This window comes from Dipodomys merriami, unplaced genomic scaffold, assembly GCF_024711535.1.
Source record: "Dipodomys merriami isolate MVZ:Mamm:240054 unplaced genomic scaffold, mDipMer1.0.p SCAF_143, whole genome shotgun sequence".
Lineage (NCBI taxonomy): Eukaryota > Metazoa > Chordata > Mammalia > Rodentia > Heteromyidae > Dipodomys > Dipodomys merriami.
Genome location: NW_027202749.1, coordinates 1665043 through 1683653, shown reverse-complemented (window position 1 = coordinate 1683653; position 18611 = coordinate 1665043). Strand labels below are relative to the sequence as shown.

At 46.4% G+C, this 18611-nt stretch overlaps 1 protein-coding gene across 23 annotated transcripts in view; it reads right to left on the bottom strand.

Moving 5' to 3' along the window:
* Positions 1-18611, bottom strand: part of Add1 (adducin 1) — a 61957-nt gene that overhangs the window by 20879 nt on the left and 22467 nt on the right. For all 23 annotated transcript variants that reach the window (XM_070021716.1, XM_070021723.1, XM_070021725.1 and 20 more), the window contains exons 2-6: positions 15469-15683; positions 12632-12794; positions 9666-9817; positions 3153-3233; positions 2542-2691 (exon numbers count right to left, since the gene is read on the bottom strand). In XM_070021716.1, coding sequence (XP_069877817.1) covers positions 2542-2691; positions 3153-3233; positions 9666-9817; positions 12632-12794; positions 15469-15663 — 741 coding nt within the window. In that variant the 5' untranslated portion in view covers positions 15664-15683. The remainder of the gene's footprint in view (positions 1-2541; positions 2692-3152; positions 3234-9665; positions 9818-12631; positions 12795-15468; positions 15684-18611) is intronic.

Below are 18611 nucleotides of genomic sequence, written 5' to 3'. Positions count from 1 at the left end.
TCCAGGCAGGTCCTTGTGCGTGCAGCGAGCACTCCCTCACTAAGCTACACACCCAGGCCTGACAACCTTTTTCCTTTTGTCTTAGAGCTGGTCACCATGTGTCCCAGGCTGTCTGGGACTGGTAATCCCCATGCCTCTCCCACTTAGTGCTGGCGGTGTAAACTACCACGCCTGGCCCTGACAGCAAACACTGCAGGGTAGCTGTTGAAAACCATATTCTCAAACCTGTTCAAATGGTTCTTAAAACTCTACAGCCCGACGTCAGTGGCTCACGCCTGTAATCCTAGCTATTCAAGAGGCTGAGATCTGAGGATCACGGTTCAAAGCCCCCCAGGCAGGAAAGTCTGTGAGATTCTTACCCAAAATTAACCAGCAGAAAACTGGAAGTGGCGCTGTGGCTCAAGTAGTAGAGCACTAGCCTTGAGCTGAAAAGCTCAGAGACAATGCTTTATGGATCCAGAGTTCAAGTCCCATGACCAACAAAAAAAAAAACAAGGAAAGAAAAGAAAGAAAAAAAGGAAAGGAAATCTACAGATATTTTAGTGATTGGAAAGCATTTTTTGGGAAAAAATGACATCATCCAAAGAATGACATATCTGAAAACATTCTTCTGTCAATATCAAAACCATATGTGCAGCCAGGGGTGGTGGTCCATGACTGTAATCCCAACATTCAGAAAGCTGAAGTTGTAGGAGAGAACTTGTCTTTAAAATAATATTAAACTCGGGCTGGGAAGGTGGCTCAGTGGTAGAGTGCTTGCTTTGCATACCTGAGGCCCTGGGTTCTAATCCTCAGCACCACATAAGCAGAAAAAGCCAGAAGTGGTGCTGTGGCTCAAGTGGTAGAGTGCTAGCCTTGAACTGAAGAGCTGAGGGACAGCGCCCAGGCCCAGAGTTCAGGCCCCAGAACCGACAAAAATGAAAAAAAAAATATCTTAAAGGTATGTTTAAAAGTGAAATAAATAAACCAGAGCTAACATTCACCTAAACACTCCAGGCAGCTCTCCGTGTGTGGTGATGGTGCACACAGCCCCAGCTCCTCAGGAGGCTAAGGTGAGTGGATCACTCAAGCCTAGAAGCTGAAAGCTTCTAGGTCTGTCAACAGACCAAATCTCCCAAGATAAACAAAAACCAACTCATCCAGACAGATGAAAATACATTCCTAGTGAGTGAGGACACACACTAGCATGCGTCACACACAGCCCTCCGTGCTGGGGACGAGTCCCAGGTCCTTGTGCATGTTGGGTGAGCACTCTACCACTCAGCCTCAGGGCCCCCAATGTTCTTACGGTAAAAATGGTGATAAAAAGCATAGTTCTAGAACACTCCTTCCCTCTGAACAGCCTACGGCACATGCACATGCCCCTTCTTAGGACAGCTTCCTTGTACCAGAAGAGAGAACCTGCAGGATAACCCAAGTAGGCTCTGGGAGCATCTAGCTGTGGCAGCCAGGTCTCCTGACAGCCACACCAACTATGTCTCTGCCCAATCGTGATCCAGGGCAAGTCCTACTGGCTCTGGATAGAACACTGGGGGGCAGCTGGGTAGGATGGTCTCCCTCACTCCTAGCTGGTCAACATGCCAGTCTAGTCCCTTGCATCGTCTAGACCCTTCCCTGTGTGTCCAGCATCATCTACCCAACACCTGTCCTGATCCTGTTGTCTCAGTCCCTGTTTGCTGCTGTCATTCCGCAACCCTTTATGATTCTCTGATTGTTAAGTATAATGGACATGGTCAGATGTACTGTAGCTTTTACAGAAATTAGGTAACAAGTGATTTCCTTAAGAAAAAAAGGGCTGGGAAGACAAAGTGTCTGCCTAGCATATGATGCTAGCACATGAAGCCCTAGGTTCAGTTCCTCAGAACCACATAAATAGAAAAATCTAGAAGTGGTGCTGTGGCTCAAATGGGAGAGTGCTAGCCTTGAGCAACAAGAAGCTCAGGGACAGCGCCCAGGCCCTGAGTTCAAGCCCAGGACTGGCCAAAAAAAAAGTTATTTTAAGAAAGTCAGTGCCGCTCTCTGCTCTTTTCTAGCTCTTTCTCAGCTCTTTCCTTCTCTTCTCTTTTTCTAGCTCTCTTCTCTTTCTCAGCCCTCTCTCTTTCCCAGGCCTTTCCCAGCCACGTGGAGGGCCAACATGGCCTGGTGCCAGCCAGAACGATGAATAAACCTACCCCTTACCTGAAAAAAAAAAAAAAAAAGAAAGAAAGAAAGTCAGTGCCAAGTGCTGGTGGGTCATGCCTGTAATCCTACTCAGGAAACAGATCTGAGGGTCACGGTTCAAAGCCAGCCTGGCCAGGAAAGTCCATGAGACTCTTATCGCCAATTAACCACCAGAAAACCAGAAGTGGAACTGTGGCTTAAAGTGGTAGAGTGCTAGACTCGAGGAAAAAAAAAAATAAGCTCAGGGATAGTGCCCAAAGCCTGGAATTCAAGCAGGAAGGGAGGGAGGGAGGGAGGGAGGGAGGGAGGGAGGGAAAGTGAAGGAAGAGTGAAACTCTCCAAATGCAGTTCTGACACAGGAAGCTGAGGCCGCACACTCACCGCAGCCCCGGCCGGTGTGTGAATGTGCACGATGCACCTCACGTCTGGGCGTGCTGCATAGATTGCAGAATGCAAGGTGAAGCCAGCCTGGTTGACTCCCAGGTTAGTGCTTCCACGATCCACAACATCTCCTTGAAGATTGATCTTAACCTGAACATAAACAAAAATTAGAAGGGCTCACAGTTACCCTAGATGGAAACTAAAAGCCAAGGTCAAAGTGTTTGTAACTTCTTTCAGAGGTTCTTCTCTAAATAATCACAATGTCCTCTGTTTGACTTTATGCTCCCATTTCTTTCTTTCTTTTTTTATTTTTGGGTCCGGTCGTGGGGCCTGAACTCTGGGCCTGGGCGCTGTCCCTCAGCTCTTCAGCTCAAGGCTAACGCTCTACCACTTGAGCCACAGCGCCACTTCCGGCTTTTTTCTTTTTGCTTATGTGGTGCTGAGGAATCGAACCCAGGGCCTCATGCATGCAAGGCAAGCGCTCTACCACTGAGCCACCTTCCCAGCCCCTGTGCTCCCATTTCTTGAATCTCGACACAGCTGGCTGTGCGCCCGTGTCTTGGATGTCATGCGATCCATGCAGATGGCTGCCAAGGAGAAGGCGTTCTCACCAAGCTGGAAGCCGCCACTTCGCTGTAGAGAAGCCCAAAAGGCACAATGAGGAAGTGTTCCTGCTCTGTGTTCACTCTGGCCTGTGGGGAAAATGACTTGAGTTAGCCCAAAGGTCCAACTGGAGTTACCTGGGTCTCATTCAGGCTACTAATTCCTGGGTGAACCCCACAAGGAGGTACTTGAACACAGAGCCTGTCACTAAGCTAAGAGACACTGGGACGATACGTTCTTATAGTGTATAAGCAAATTAACTATTAAGTACATTGGCTATTAGTCATATTAGTGCAAACTGACTTTACAGAGAACCAACAGGTCAACATTACTGACCTCTGAGGTCAAATGATGTCACTCCTCAGGGAAGTAACATGGACAGAAGAAAATAACATTTCAGAAAAGTTTACCTTGGCAGGACCTATGCCAATGGACCAGTCCTGTTCTCCTGTCTATGCCTACGTGTCCACTGCACCCGCCGCATGGAGACCCTCCGCCCGCCTGTCCACTGCACCCGCCGCATGGAGACCCTCCGCCCGCCTGTCCACTACACCCGCTGCGTGGAGACCCTCCGCCCGCCTGTCCACTGCACCCTCTACGTGGAGACCCTCCACCCACCTGTCCACTGCACCCTCTACGTGGAGACCCTCCGCCCGCCTGTCCACTGCACCCGCCGCGTGGAGACCCTCCGCCCGCCTGTCCACTGCACCCGCTGTGTGGAGACCCTCCGCCCGCCTGTCCACTGCACCCACTGCATGGAGACCCTCCGCCCGCCTGTCCACTGCACCCGCCGCGTGGAGACCCTCTGCCCGCCTGTCCACTGCACCCGCTGCATGGAGACCCTCCACCCGCCTGTCCACTGCACCCGCTGTGTGGAGACCCTCCGCCCGCCTGTCCACTGCACCCGCCGCGTGGAAACCCTCCGCCCGCCTGTCCACTGCACCCACTGTGTGGAGACCCTCCGCCCGCCTGTCCACTGCACCCACTGCATGGAGACCCTCTGCCCGCCTGTCCACTGCACCCTCTACGTGGAGACCCTCCACCCGCCTGTCCACTGCACCTGCCACGTGGAGACCCTCCACCCGCCTGTCCACTGCACCCACTGCATGGAGACCCTCCACCCGCCTGTCCACTGCACCCACTGCATGGAGACCCTCTGCCCGCCTGTCCACTGCACCCGCTGTGTGGAGACCCTCCGCCCGCCTGTCCACTGCACCCGCCGCGTGGAGACCCTCCACCCGCCTGTCCACTGCACCCGCCGCGTGGAGACCCTCCGCCCGCCTGTCCACTGCACCCTCTGTGTGGAGACCCTCCACCCGCCTGTCCACTGCACCCACTGCAAGGAGACTCTCCGCCCGCCTATCCACTGCACCCACTGCATGGAGACCCTCCGCCCGCCTGTCCACTGCACCCTCTACGTGGAGACCCTCCGCCCGCCTGTCCACTGCACCCGCCGCGTGGAGACCCTCCACCCGCCTGTCCACTGCACCCTCTGTGTGGAGACCCTCCACCCGCCTGTCCACTGCACCCGCTGCAAGGAGACTCTCCGCCCGCCTGTCCACTGCACCCACTGCATGGAGACCCTCCGCCCGCCTGTCCACTGCACCCACCGTGTGGAGGGGAGACCCTCCAGCCACTTGCAGCCCAATTCTGCAGAGATCACCAACACATTCCCTATGTAGAGTGTGGCCACTGGGAGGCCCAGTCAAGACCTTCATTTAGCCTCCCTTGGAGTGTAGGGTGGAGCTGTGTCTGTACAAGCACCTGCTAGGTTCTGAAGGAGCCAAATCCTGAGACCATCCATCACTACCAGGACAGAAAAGCCAAGCTACCAGCCAGACACTGGAGGGAAGGATGCTCGGGGCTGCCCTGGCTGCACCTCCTCTCCCAAAGGCTTCTCTAAATCAGATGCAATGCTAAAACAAAGACTGACCTCAGACCCCTCTCTCATCTGCCAACATACTGATAGCACTTCTAAATCCTCTTAGAAGGAAATCCCTCTGACCCTCTTTCAAAGAAAGGCAGCATGACCTTGTGCACTGACAACACTATCACTACACATCCTATCTCTTCAGTATCCATAAAGTCATAAATAATAAACCAAAAGTGGAAAAAAAGCCAAAAAATCTCTCTCCCTCTTTCCTTCTCCCCCTCCCTTGTCGGTTGTAAGCTTGAACTCTGGGTCTGGGCGCTGTCCCTGAGCCTCTCTGTGCTCAAGTCTAGCACCCTACCACTTGAGCCACAGCAATACTTCTGGTTTTTTGAGTGGTTAACTGGAGATAAGAGTCTCACAGAGACTTTTCTTCCTGGGCTAGCTTTGAACCAGATCTCAACCTTCTGAGTAGCTAGGACTATAGGCATAAGCCACTGGAACTCGGCTTTGAAATACTTCTAAAAGTTATTTTTCCTCAAAGATTCTCTAGTTCTAGTTCATAAGATCTAAGAATCATTTTGAGTATCTTGGGTTTTTTTTCTTTTTCTTTTTAGTTATTATAAAGGTGATGTATAGAAGGGTTACTATTTCACAAGTCAGGGTATTTTTTTTTAGTCAGTATTAAGATCCAACTAGAACACTCAGAGAAAAGTAAACACTTAACGAACATTCCAATTCTGCCAATTCCTAAATGATTGCGGGGGGGGGGGGGGGGGGGAGGGACAGGAACGGGGATGAGGTTTAAATGAGTCAAAGTTATTCAAGTAAAATCCATACAGGGCTGGTGGTAAACAGCATTTTCAAATTCACCAAGAATATGAAGGAAGCTACAATTAAAACCATGGGTTACATTTCCTTTTTAGCCATAACATCCTCATGGAACTAATTTTTAGGTAACCGTTCACTATCAAATCTCTAGAGTGTTCTACCAGGTAGGAGACACAGAGAGACCAGCAACCTCCCAGCTGGCACCAAGAACAGAGCCAGCACCTAAGCCAGGTTACCTGGACCCACTAACCAAGTACCAAAATGGCCGAATGAGTTCCTGTTGACAATCTGAGTGCAGTGATTTCAGCTCAGGTAAGGTGTTCACCCTACTGGCTGGCTAGAAGGCTGTTTCCAGCACGTTCTTGGTCCTGCATTGCCCTCGGAAGGATGAAGGCCACTGGGTAGCCAGACAATAACAAGAGGTGCACACTCCGCACCACCTTGAGTGCACCTCATGCTCAGCATGCATTTGGGAAAGTCACCGCAGCAGCAGACTCAGGTGGGACCTAGACTAACACCTTTTGGAAAAACATGTGTGAGCACAGAGAGGGTTCAAGCAACACAAGCAGTTTCTAGCACTGCTTGCCTCAGGAGAGACAGGAGTATTGGCAGGATTATAAATTTTCTTTAGACATAAAATATCAATTAGAGACATGAAATAACAAAACAAAACAAAACACAACACAAGTAATTGGAGCAACTTTACAAAGGAAAAAAAGCTATTATGAAGGAAGGGAAGGAAGGAGGAAGACAAGCTAATACCTTAAGAATCTAAAAAGAGGGGTGGGAAGGTGGCTCAGTGGTAGAGTGCTTGCCTTGCACACATGAGGCCCTGAGTTCGATTCCTTAGCACCACATAAGCAGAAAAAGCTGGAAGTGGTGCTATGGGTCAAGTGGTAGAGCTCTAGCCTTGAGCTGAAGACCTGAGGGACAGCGCCCAGGCCTGGAGTTTAGGCCCACAACCAACAAAAAAAAAATCTAAAAAGACAGAAGGCAATGGAGTTGCAAGCAAAGAAGACAGCTGTGGTCACAAGCAGGGCACTGTAACAGGCAGCGAGACACAGCATGACTATGAATATCAGTAACAGCGCCCATATTTTCTGTACCACGATGAAGTCATTCTCAGAGAAAACCAAGAGGTTTTTTGTTTTGTTTTGTGCCTAATACTGGTGATTAAACCCAGGGTCTCATGCATGCTAAGCAAAGACTATTTTATCACTGAGTTATACTCCCAAGCCATTAAAAAAATTTTTTTAAGTTACTTTGGGCTGGGTGCCAGTGGCTCACAACTATAATCCTAACTACTTAGGAGGCTAAGACCTGAGGACTGAGGTTCGAAACCAGCTTTGGCATGAAAGTTTGTGAGAATCTTATCTCCAATTAAGCACCAAAAAAGCCAGCAGTGGAGCTGTGGCTCAAGTAGTAGAGTGCTAGTCTTGAGCAAAAGAGCTCAGACAGAGCACCCAGGCCCTAAATTCAAGCCCCAGGACCAGCACACACACATGCACATGCAGGCACACACAGGCACACACGTTACTTTGAGATGGTATCTTGCTACAATTACTCAGATTGGCCTTGAAGTTGCAGTCCCCTGCCTCCTGGCTCAGCCTCCTGAGTAGCCAGGATTATAAAGCATGCACACTGCATCTACAGATGTTTCAAGGACAGCAGTGCAGTCTATCAACACCCTTGCAAGAGAAGCCTGCCCTGTAGCTGCTGTGCGGGGCTGAGGTTGTAAGTCTACAACCCCTGGGGTTGTAAATCTTTGCAGAAAGTCCACAGGTTTTGTTGTGAGGCTTTCTGCAGAAGGATCTGTTGCTCAAACACAGGGAGGGGCAGCACAGGATTGGCTAAAGTTGGAATGGAAGGATGGGCCATGAAAATAAGGTAGACCAAGGAGAGCAAATAACACCCTACGGGTTGGGATGTGGGAGGGACCATCTACAAGCCAGGACCCGAGCTTCGCACTAACAGACCCATTAGATGCCTGGTACAGAGAAAGCAGATACCCAATAATGTTTGCTACAGGAATGAATCCAAGAAAAGAGAGGTCCTGATATTACACAAAAAATGGTTTAATCTGCAGAAGACTTTGGTCAGTCCAGAAGGAAAGATTTCTACTCTTAGAACTGCCAAACTGGGGGCTGAGAATGTGGCTTAGTGGTAGAGTGCTTACCTAGCATGCATGAAGCCCTGGGTTTGATTCCTCAGTACCACATAAAGAAAAAAAGCTGAAGTGGAGCTGTGGCTCAAGTGGTAGAGTGTTAGCTTTGAGCAAGAAAAGCTCAGGGACAGTGCCCAGGCCCTGAGTTCAAGCCCCAGGACTGGCAAAACAAAAAACAAAAAAAACCTGCCAAGTTGGGAGCTGGTGGCTAACACCTGTAATCCTAGCTACACCGGAGACTGAGATCTGAGGGTTGTGGTTCAAGGCCACAAAACTCCCCATGAGACCCTTATCTCCAATTAACCACTCAATATCCAGAGATGGTGCTGTGGCACAAGTGATAGAGTGCTAGGCTTGAGGCTCAGGGACAGCACCCAGGCCCTGAGTTCAAGCCCCACAACTGAGAGAAAACAAATAAACCAAAACTGCCTGTAACTCAGCGTACACCCACTGGTTAGATTAGCATGCAAAAAGTAAGTTTTGTTTTGTTTTGTTTTTAATCTTTTGTCAGGTTAGGGCTTGAACTTGGGGCCTCGGTACTGTCCCTGAGCCTCTTTGTGCTCAAGGCTAGTGCTCTACCACTATGAGCCACAGCATCACTTCTGGTTTCTGAGTGGTTAATTGGAGATAAGAGTCTCATAAGGGGGGCTGGGAAGGTGGCTCAGTGGTAGAGCACTTGCCTTGCATGCCTGAGGCCCTGGGTTCGATTCCCTAGCACCACATAAGGAAAGAGAAAAAAGCCGGAAGTGGCGCTGTGGCTCAAGTGGTAGAGCACTAGCCTTGAGCTGAAGAGCTGAGGGACAGCGCCCAGGCCCAGAGTTCAGGCCTCATGACCGGACCCAAAAAAAAAAAAAAAAAAAGAGTCTCATAAGGACTTTTCTGCCTGGCTTTGAACCCCAATCCTCAGATGTCAGCTTCCTGAGTAGCTCAGATTACAGGTGTGAACCACTAGCACCCAGCTAAGAAAGAAGTTTTAAAGAACTAGTTTACATATGAAGGCACAAGGATTATGAGTTGAGGCCAGTACAAGCAAAGTAGTAGTAAGACCTTGTCTCAAAAACAAAAGAGCTTCGGGGATAGCTCAAGTGATACTTAACTAGTGTGGACCCAATCCTCAATACCTCAAAAATATTTTTATAAATTGTGGAGTGTAGTGGTGCTCACCTCTAATCCCAGCAGCCTGGGAGGCAGAGATCAGAAGGATCCAAATTTGAGGCAAGCCTTAGCAAAACAGTAGCAAGACCTCTACCTCAGCACATAAGCTGACGTGAGTCCAGTTATGTGAAACTCTTAAGTAGGAGGATTTCAATCCAAGGGTGGCCCTGGACAAAATTATAAGGCCCCAACCAAAAAAAAATTGACTAAGCAAAAAAGGGCTGAAGGCAGGGTTCAGGTGCTTATAAGCCCCAAGCTCTTAATTCAAACTCCATTACGGCCAAAACACACACACACACACACATTCACACTCACACTCACGCACGCACGTTACTGTTCTGATAAGCTAGTACTTGCCAACTCCTCCATTCTTATTTTCTGTAGCAAGGCATCTAAGAAGGCTTTCTAAGACTCACTCACACTAGGCCCACATCCCTTCTTCAGAACAAAGGAGCTGGTCCTAGATAAGTTACAGTCGCTCATCCCTCAGTTACTACTCACTGTGATGTGATTATAGATAAGCTGAGACCACCCGAAGAGATCGGCCAGTCTATAAAATGCTGCCAGCTTGCACCGCAGTAATTTTTCTCCTTTGTCGTATGCGATGGAGTCAGACCCTCTGAGGTCATTAACAGGAGTCACCATACCAAGACCTGAAATCAAAACAAAATGCAAATACTAACACTCCTCGTCCAATGCAGATCAAATAATGATTCTATAGTAGACCATAAAGTCTCAATGCTGCTCTTCAGTATTCATGTATAACTTAGAAATAAGTAGCAAAGGTCTGGGAAGATGGCTCAGTGGTAGAGCGCTTGCCTTGCATGCCTGAGGCCCTGGGTTCAATTCCTCAGCACCACATAAGCAAAAAGGAAAAAGCCAGAAGTGGCACTGTGGCTCAAGTGGTAGAGCACTAGCCTTGAGCTGAAGAGCTGAGGGACAGTGCCCCGGCCCAGACCGGACCCCCCCAAAAAAAATCTTTAATTATATCCTTCATTTCTTTTTTTTCTTTTTGCTTATGTGGTGCTGAGGAATCGAACCCAGGGCCTCAGGCATGCAAGGCAAGCACTCTAGCACTGAGCCAACTTCCCAGCCCCTAATTAAAGATTCTTGATTACATTTAAAAAAAACTTTGAGAAGGTATACAAGATTTAAAATAGATTTCAAATTAAATCTCTAGCTGTATTTGCCTGGGAAAGAGGGTAGACAGAAAAAAACCACTGTCAAGATGTGGAAAGGGAACCACAATATGCCATGAAGCACTAAGACATCAGCAGAGGGATGATAGGGAAACGGTGGCAGCAAAGTCTTGAACTGAGATGAAATGCAGTCTTTGAAAGATACAACCTACCAAAGCTCACTACAGAAGAAACAGATACCCTGAACAGCCCTATTTCTATTACCCTGAATTTGTAGTTTCCATAAAGAAAACTCTAGGTCCAAATGGTACTGTGAATTCAAACATTTAAGGAAAAAATAACACTAGTTCTATACAAACTCTTCAAGATACTCACTACTGTGTGAGGTCAGCATTACCTTGCTACCAAAACCACACAAAGTCATTATAAGACACAAAAAAAGCCAAAAACAGACCAATGCTTCTCATGAACATAGATTAAAAAGTACTTACTTAATGAGCTGCACGCCGGTGGGTCACACCTCTAATCCTAGCTACTCAGCAAGCTAAGATATGCAGATCACAATTTGAAGCTAGCCTGGACAGAAAAGTCCATGAGACTCTTATTTCCATTAACCACACCAAAAAAACCAGAAGTGGAGCTGTGACTCAAGTAGTAGAGTGCTAGCCTTGAGCACAAAAGCTCAGGGACAGTGCCCAGGCCAAATTCAAGCCCCAGGCCAGCAAAAAAGAAAAAAGAAAAAAAAAAAAAAGAAAACCAGAAACATCATGATTCAAGGACTCAGCAAGCAAGAGGCTTGTCAGACCCCATTTCAGCAAGTATCTGTGCATGGTTAGCATGCATCTCAGCATCTCAGCTATGGCATAAAGCACAAATAGGAGGCCACAGTCCACACCAGCCCAGGCAATAAGACTGTATTTCAAAATAACCAGAACAAAAATGGTTGGAGGTATGGCTCAAGCTCAGAGTTAAAACCCCAGAATAGGGAAAAAGAAAGAGAAAAAAGAAAAAAGTTAGCGAATAATCTTGTATGTCTATATGTATTTCAAATATTAAAAAACTAGTAATATCAGCTGGGCACTGATGGCTCATGCCTATCATCCTAGCTACTCAGGAGGCTGAGATCTGTGGATCACAGTTCAAAGCCAGCCCGGGCAGGAAGGTCTGCCAGACTCTTATCTCCAATTAACCACCAGAAAACCAGAAGTGGTGCTGTGGCTCCAGTGGTAAAGCATTCACCTTGAACTGAAGAGCTCAGGGACACTGCCCAGGCCCAGAGTTTAAACCCCATGACCAAAAAAAAAAAAAAAAAAAACTATGTGAATATGAATACCTAAACTAGTGGCCATTAGATTCCAGGAAGGAAATCTCATCTAGCAATTAAATGTGATTCTTCAAAACACAGTGAGCCAGTGGCTCATGCCTGTAATCCTAGCTACTCAGGAGGCTGAGATCAAAGTGGTAGAGCACTAGCCTTGAACTAAAGCGCTCAGGGACAGCTCCCAGGCCCTGAGTTCAAGCCCTACAACCAACCAAAGACAGACAGACAGACAGACAGACAGACAGACAGACAGACAGACAGACAGACAAGAAAAGAAAAGAAAAGAAAGAAAGAAAGAAAGAAAGAAAGAAAGAAAGAAAGAAAGAAAGAAAGAAAGAAAGAAAGGGAGAAGAAAAAAGAAATTAAGAATGAAAAGATATCATTTGCAGGAAAATGGATGAAACTGAAGATTATCTGAAGATGAAATCACAAGTCTTCACTCATATGAAGACTAAACATAGACATGATAGTAAGACATGACTATAAAGAAGTGATGGGGTAACCAGTGGAAATAGGTAGGGGGAGAAGGGGTGAAGTCAATACAGTAAAAATACAGTATGCAAGTCTAAGAAAACAGCAAAACAAAACCTGCTAACAAGCATTTCAATATGAGAGGGAAAAGAAATAAGGTTAGGAAAGAACAATATGCAGGGGCTAGAGTCATGGCTCAAGTCTATGTTTAACAACCCCAGTACCACCAAAAATGAAAGTACTGGTGGGTTGTATTTGATTAAAGTACATTATATGCACTATATAACTGTCATAATAAAACCCTTTTGTACCATTAATTTACACTAAGGGCCATCGATAGTCAAGACTTTTCAAATTTACAGCCTTTTACTATGACTAAATAGTAAATATTATGTATTACATAGTTAGATGCTCATCTAGTTCCATGAAAAGCTTCAGAATGCTACCTAGAATTTGACAGAGCATATACAAACATCAAGGACTGACAGACTGGCTCAGTTGGTAGAGCTGGAAGGGCAGAATGAAGAGCTCCTTACTCATGTTTAAGGCAGCCATCCCTCCCTGTGGGGCTGCTGGGTAGACATTCGGTACACTGGTGGTCATGAAGTCTGCAATCTGCTGTAACGCCAATAGACCTGTGGGGTTCTTCCCCTTCTTAAATTGTTCTTGTATCATCGACTCCAGTTCTTCACAGAAAGCCTAAAATGCACATTAAAACACTTTTTTTACCAAGTTTTTGTCTTTTCATGCAGTGCCAGAACAGCAGATATCATCCTCAGACATGACTAATAGGAATATAAACTTATACAATTTTTTCTGCCAAGTGACTTTGTAAGAGCTTAAAGATCTGAATAGAAATTCTATTATAAGGAAAGAATAGGGATATGCTCAAATTTTTATTTATAATGATGCTCATTTTAATATTACTGATACAAAAGTAAACAGTCTACATTTCAAAGAATAGAGAGCTGAACAGATATGCTGAAAATTCTATGTACACATCAAGATAAAAAACTAAATAAAGCCAGGCACTGGGGGCTTAAACCTATAATCCTAGCTACTCAAAAGGCTGAGATCTGAGGATCATGGTTCAAAGCCAGCCTGGGCAGGAAAATCAGTGAGACATTTATCTCCAATTAACCACCAGAAAGCTGGAAGTGGTGCTGTGCCTCAAAGTGATAGAGCGCTAGCCTTGAGCAAAAGAGCTTAGGGACAGCACCCAGACCCTGAGTTCAAGCCCCATCACTCACACACACACACACACACACACACACACCCTGAGTTCAAGCCACACACACACACACACACACACACACACACACACACACACACACACACACACACACACACACACACACACACACACACACACACACACACACACACACACACACACACACACACACACACACACACACACGAATTAAATGGCATAAAATGGCTCATGGAACTGGGGACCAATGGCCCGCAGCTATAATTCTAGCTATTCAGGAGGGTGAGATATGAGGACAGAAGTTCAGAACCAGCCAGGGCAAACAAATTCTTCCAACTCTTACCTCTAATCAAACCAGCAAAGCTAGAACTGGGGCATGGTTCAAGTGTTAAGAGTCAGCCCTGAATGAAAAAGCCAAGTAAGAGCTCGAGGGCTGGGCTCACGTCACAGTAGTGAGCATACATACAGAGGTCATAAACTAACACAATCATGCTTTGTATTTGTAAATGGAAATCTACACACAGAGTTGGAGGCATGGCTCAAGCAACAGAGGGCTGGCCTACTAGCAAGCATGGTATGGAACCCAAGTTAAATTCCTAGTACCACCAAAATAGTGCCTCATAAACACAGGAAAAGACTAAAAGTAAATTATTCTCTGTGATAAAATTAATAGGTTTCATGTTCTATTTTGTGCTTTCCAATATTTTCTCCAAAATGCTTATATTGATTGATTGATTGATTTTTCGGTCAGTCATAGGGCTTGAACTCTGGGCCTGGGTGCTGTCTCTCAGCTCTTTAGCTCAAGGCTAGTGCTCTACCACTTAAGCCACAGAGCCACTTCCGGTTTATTGGAGAGAAGAGTCTCACAGACTTTCCTGCCCAGGCTGGCTTTGAACAGCGATCCTCAGATCTCAGCCTCCTGAGTAGCTAGTATTAGAAGTGTGAGCCACTGACACCCAACCCAAAATGCTTGTAAATTTACCTTTTAAAGTAGAAAAAGAGTAGGGGGTAACAATGCTCAATAGGAAGTGTACTCATTACCTTGCTCATGTAACTGTAATCCTCTGTATAGTATCTTTACAATAAAAAAATTTTTTTTAAATGTAAAAAAAATAATAATAAAAAAAATAAAGTAGAAAAAGAAAAAAGAAAGCTGGGCTGGTGGCAAATGCCTATAATCCAGCACTTAGGAGGCTGAAAAAGGAGGATGTCAAAATTCAAGTCAGATGGGATACATAACAAGACCCTACCTCAAAAATCAAAAACTTAAATAATCAGAGCAGGAAAATGAACCCTAATATATATCTTTTGTCAAATAATCCTAATTTAGGCCAAAAGGTCCAATAGATTGCCAGTGAATTTAACATATGTCATTACTGGTTTGTTGGTTTTTGCAGTAGTGGGATTTAGACTCGGGGTTTTAAACTTGTTAGGCAAAAGGCTCTGCCACTTGAGCCATACTACCAGCCCCATAGAGTCACTACTGTTAACAATATAGACAACCTACTGCAGGGCACTGGTGGTTCACACCTACAATCCTAGCTGCTCCGAAGGCTGAGATCTGAGGATTGCTGTTTGAAGACAGCCTGGGCAGGAAACTCCTTAAGACTCTTATCCAATGAACCACCAAAAAGTAGAGCACTATAGCCTTGTGCAAAAGCTCCAAGACATCAGCCCTGAGTTCAAGCCCCATGACCAACTCCTCCACCTCCCCCCCCCCAAAAAAAAATCCACATGTAGTTAGTTACAAGCTCTCTAGGACTTTTAAGAATCCAAAACTTATTTTTAGTTTTTCATTGCCTAAACTAAGTATACTTGCAGTAAGCACTCAACACGTACTGCTGCTAATTCAGCAGTAGAAAAAACCTATCAGCCCTCTGGGGACCCCAAGTCTACTTATCATGACAAATAATGTCAGAGATCAGTTATGATAGTAAAAAGGAGAAATAAATGCCTCCTAGCCTTTATGATACTAGAATTTTTTATTATGTGTGAAAACATGAAGTAAACTAAATTCTTTCAAAAATCATATATATATATATGAGGCACTGGTTTGCTGTGTTAAGACAAACTGACTAGACCACTCATTCAACAGGGCATAAGACCTGTAGTATGAGAAGAGGGAAGACTATGTCTGGTAAAAGAAAACCCTTTTCTTACAGGACTCTGTAGAATCATGGACACCCTCTTCTTTTGCTCCATCATATTGAAGTCCTGGCGAAGGTCTGGTGCCATGTTCCTCTCCCGCAAGTACTCTGGATTGTTCTCATCCACTCTGTCAAAGTGCCTCTCCTTGTGAGGGGCGGTGGCTGGAGGTGGTGAGGTCACCACTGCAGCCCGAGTATCACCATTCATTGCACAGACTTTCTAGGCTCCTACAGAATCAAAGTAAAAAGAAAGATTACTTTCAAATCAACGCTCAGTACAGTTCATGATAAGCACACTAGCCTCATAAACCCAATCTTCAATGAGAGGACGCCACGGCCTGAACTGTGAGGCTTCTTTGTAGCTTCGGAAGCTGTGGCTTTCAGCCAACCTCCACTCTCCACTAACCAATGGGGCAATTCGTCTTTGGCTGTTGTTATTCAGCAGACCACAAGCGAACAATCTAACTAACGAAGCTGCGGTGTCCTCTGACAATCCAAAGAGAAATTGAGACTACGTTTCATCCTCACACAGAAACCAGCTGAAAGCAGCACAGCTTAGCTGGGCACCGGTGGCTCACACCTGTAACCCTAGCTACTCAGGAGGCTGAGATCTGAGGATCACAGTTCAAAGCCAGCCAGGGGAGAGCCCAGAGTCTGTGAGACTCTTATCTCCAATTAACCACCAGCAAACCAGAAGTGGCGCTGTGGCTGAAGTGGTAGAGCGCTTGCCTTGAACTGAAGAGCTCAGGGACAGCGCCCAGGAGAGGAAGAGGAGGGGGGGAGGGAGGGGGAAGAGAAGGGGGAGGAGGCGGCGGTGGCAGAGCTTCTTTTTTTTTTTAATTGTTCGGTGGTGGGACTTGAACTCAAGACACTGACCCTGAGCTCTTTTGCTCAAGGCTAGCACTCTACCACTCTGAGCCATAGTGCCATTTCCAGGTTTTGAGTGGTTAGTTGGAGATAAGAGCCTCTAGGAGACTTTTCTACCCAGGCTGGCTTCAAACCATGATCCTCAGATCTCAGCCTTCTAAGTAGCTAGGATTACAGGCATGAGCCACCGGCACCTGACTCAGTTTATTCTTTAAAAAAAAATCTGATATCTTTCTTCCCTTATGTTGTAAGATTCATTCATTCATTTTTATTTACTGGAAACCAAACGGGGTCTTTTTTTTTGTCAGTCATGAGGCTTAAACTCAGGGCCTGGGCCCTGTCTCTGGGCTCTTTTGCTCAAGACTAGTGCTCTACCACTTTGAGGCACAGTGCCACTTCCAGTTTTCTGGTGATTATTTGGAGATAAAGAGTCTCAGGTATTTTCCTGACCATGCTGCCTTTGAACTGTGATCCTCAGATCTCAGCCTCCTGAGTAGCTAGGATTTCAGGCCTAAGCCACCAGCTTCCGGCTTTAAACTAGGGGTCTTATGCTAGACAAGCTCTCTGTCACACTCCAGACCTGAAAGCTTCAATTTCTGTTATCTTCCCCCAAAAGTATTGGTAGTGATCCTGCAAAGAATTTCCCATGCAGATCAGTGGATGAGAAGCTGCTCACACATCTGTATTCACACACATGAAAAAGGCTCCTCAAGACTACCACCATCCCAGAATTCCTCCGTCATTAGGAACTGCCAACACACAGATGCAGTAAAGCTGCAGAAGAGGAAACAGGCAAGTAGGAAAATGTACTGAGAAGAGGGAATAGAAGAGGCCATCAAGAATGGTTCTCTAGGGGCTGGGAAGGTGACTCAGTGGTAGACCGCTTGCCTTGCATGCATGAGGCCCTGGGTTCCATTCCTCAGCACCACATAAGAAAAAAGCCGGAAGTGGCGCTGTGGCTCAAGTGGTAGAGCACTAGCTTTCAGCTGAAGAGCTAAGGGACAGCGCCCAGGCCCAGAGTTCAGGCCCCACGACTGGACCCCCCCCCCAAAAAAAGAAAAAAGAATGGTTCTCTATGTTTTGTTGTTATAAATATTTAATTTTTCTGAGTAAAGCTAGCCAGGGTAGTTAATCTCAAGGAAGAAAAAGTTAGTGAGATTCCGCATCAACACTTGGTGTGGTGGTGCAGGAAGCAGAAGAAAAATTATCTGTCTAGGTTCACTTGGGCTAAAAACAAGAGACCCTACCTGAATTTTAAAAGGTGAAGGCATGGCTCAAGTGGTGAGTGCTTACAGAGCAAGCTCAAGGCCCTTAGTTCAAACTGAGTACTGGGAAGAAAGAGAAGGAGGAGGCGGAGGAGGAGGAGTAACTGGCAAGCTGAGTAGTCTCAGAAGCCATTGGTAGGATACTGAGCTCTAACAACAGAGGTTCAAAGCCAGCCTGTGCAGCAAAGTCCATGAGACTCTTATTTCCAATTAACCAGCAAAAAGGATGTGAGGGTGATCTGGCTGCGACGCCAGGGTTGATTCGGCTGATCTGGCTGGCGGGGCGGGTGTCCCCTTCCTCCCTCACCGCTCCACGTGCGACCCTCCCGACCGTCCCCCATAGAGGAGGACCGGTCTTGGGTCAAGGGTATACGAGTAGCTGTGCTCCCCTGCTAGAACCTCCAAACAAGCTCTCAAGGTCCAATTAACCAGCAAAAAGCTACAAGTTGAGGTATGCCTCAAGTGGCAAGAGCAGCAGCCTTGAAAAGAAAAAGCTAAGGGAGAACACTCAGGCCCTGAGTTCAAGCCCCAATACCAATAAAAAAAAGCACAAGTCATACTAATCTATAATAGATCCTCAAGCAACAGATAAACAAGGTAGGAATTTAAAAGTTAATTATATTGGCAACTAAAAACTGATGCTAGCCAGGTGCCACGGGCTCACACCCATACTCTTAGCTACTTAGAAGGATGAGATGTGAGAATCTCAGTTCTGAAGTCAACTCAAGAGACAAATCCAAGAGACTTTCATCTCCAATTAATCAACAAAAATCTTAAAATGGGCTGGGTGCTGGTGGCTCACACCTGTAATCCTAGTTACTCAGGAGGCTGAGATCTGAGGACTATGGTTCAAAGCCTACACAGGATATAAGTCCACTGAGACTCCTATCTCCAATTAGCCACTCAAAAACTGTAAGTGATGCTGTAGTACAATGCTAGCTTTGAGCACGAAGAGGCTCAAGAACAGCGCCCTAGCTCTGAGTTCAGGCCCCATAACTGACAAAAAAAAATCCTCAGTGGAATC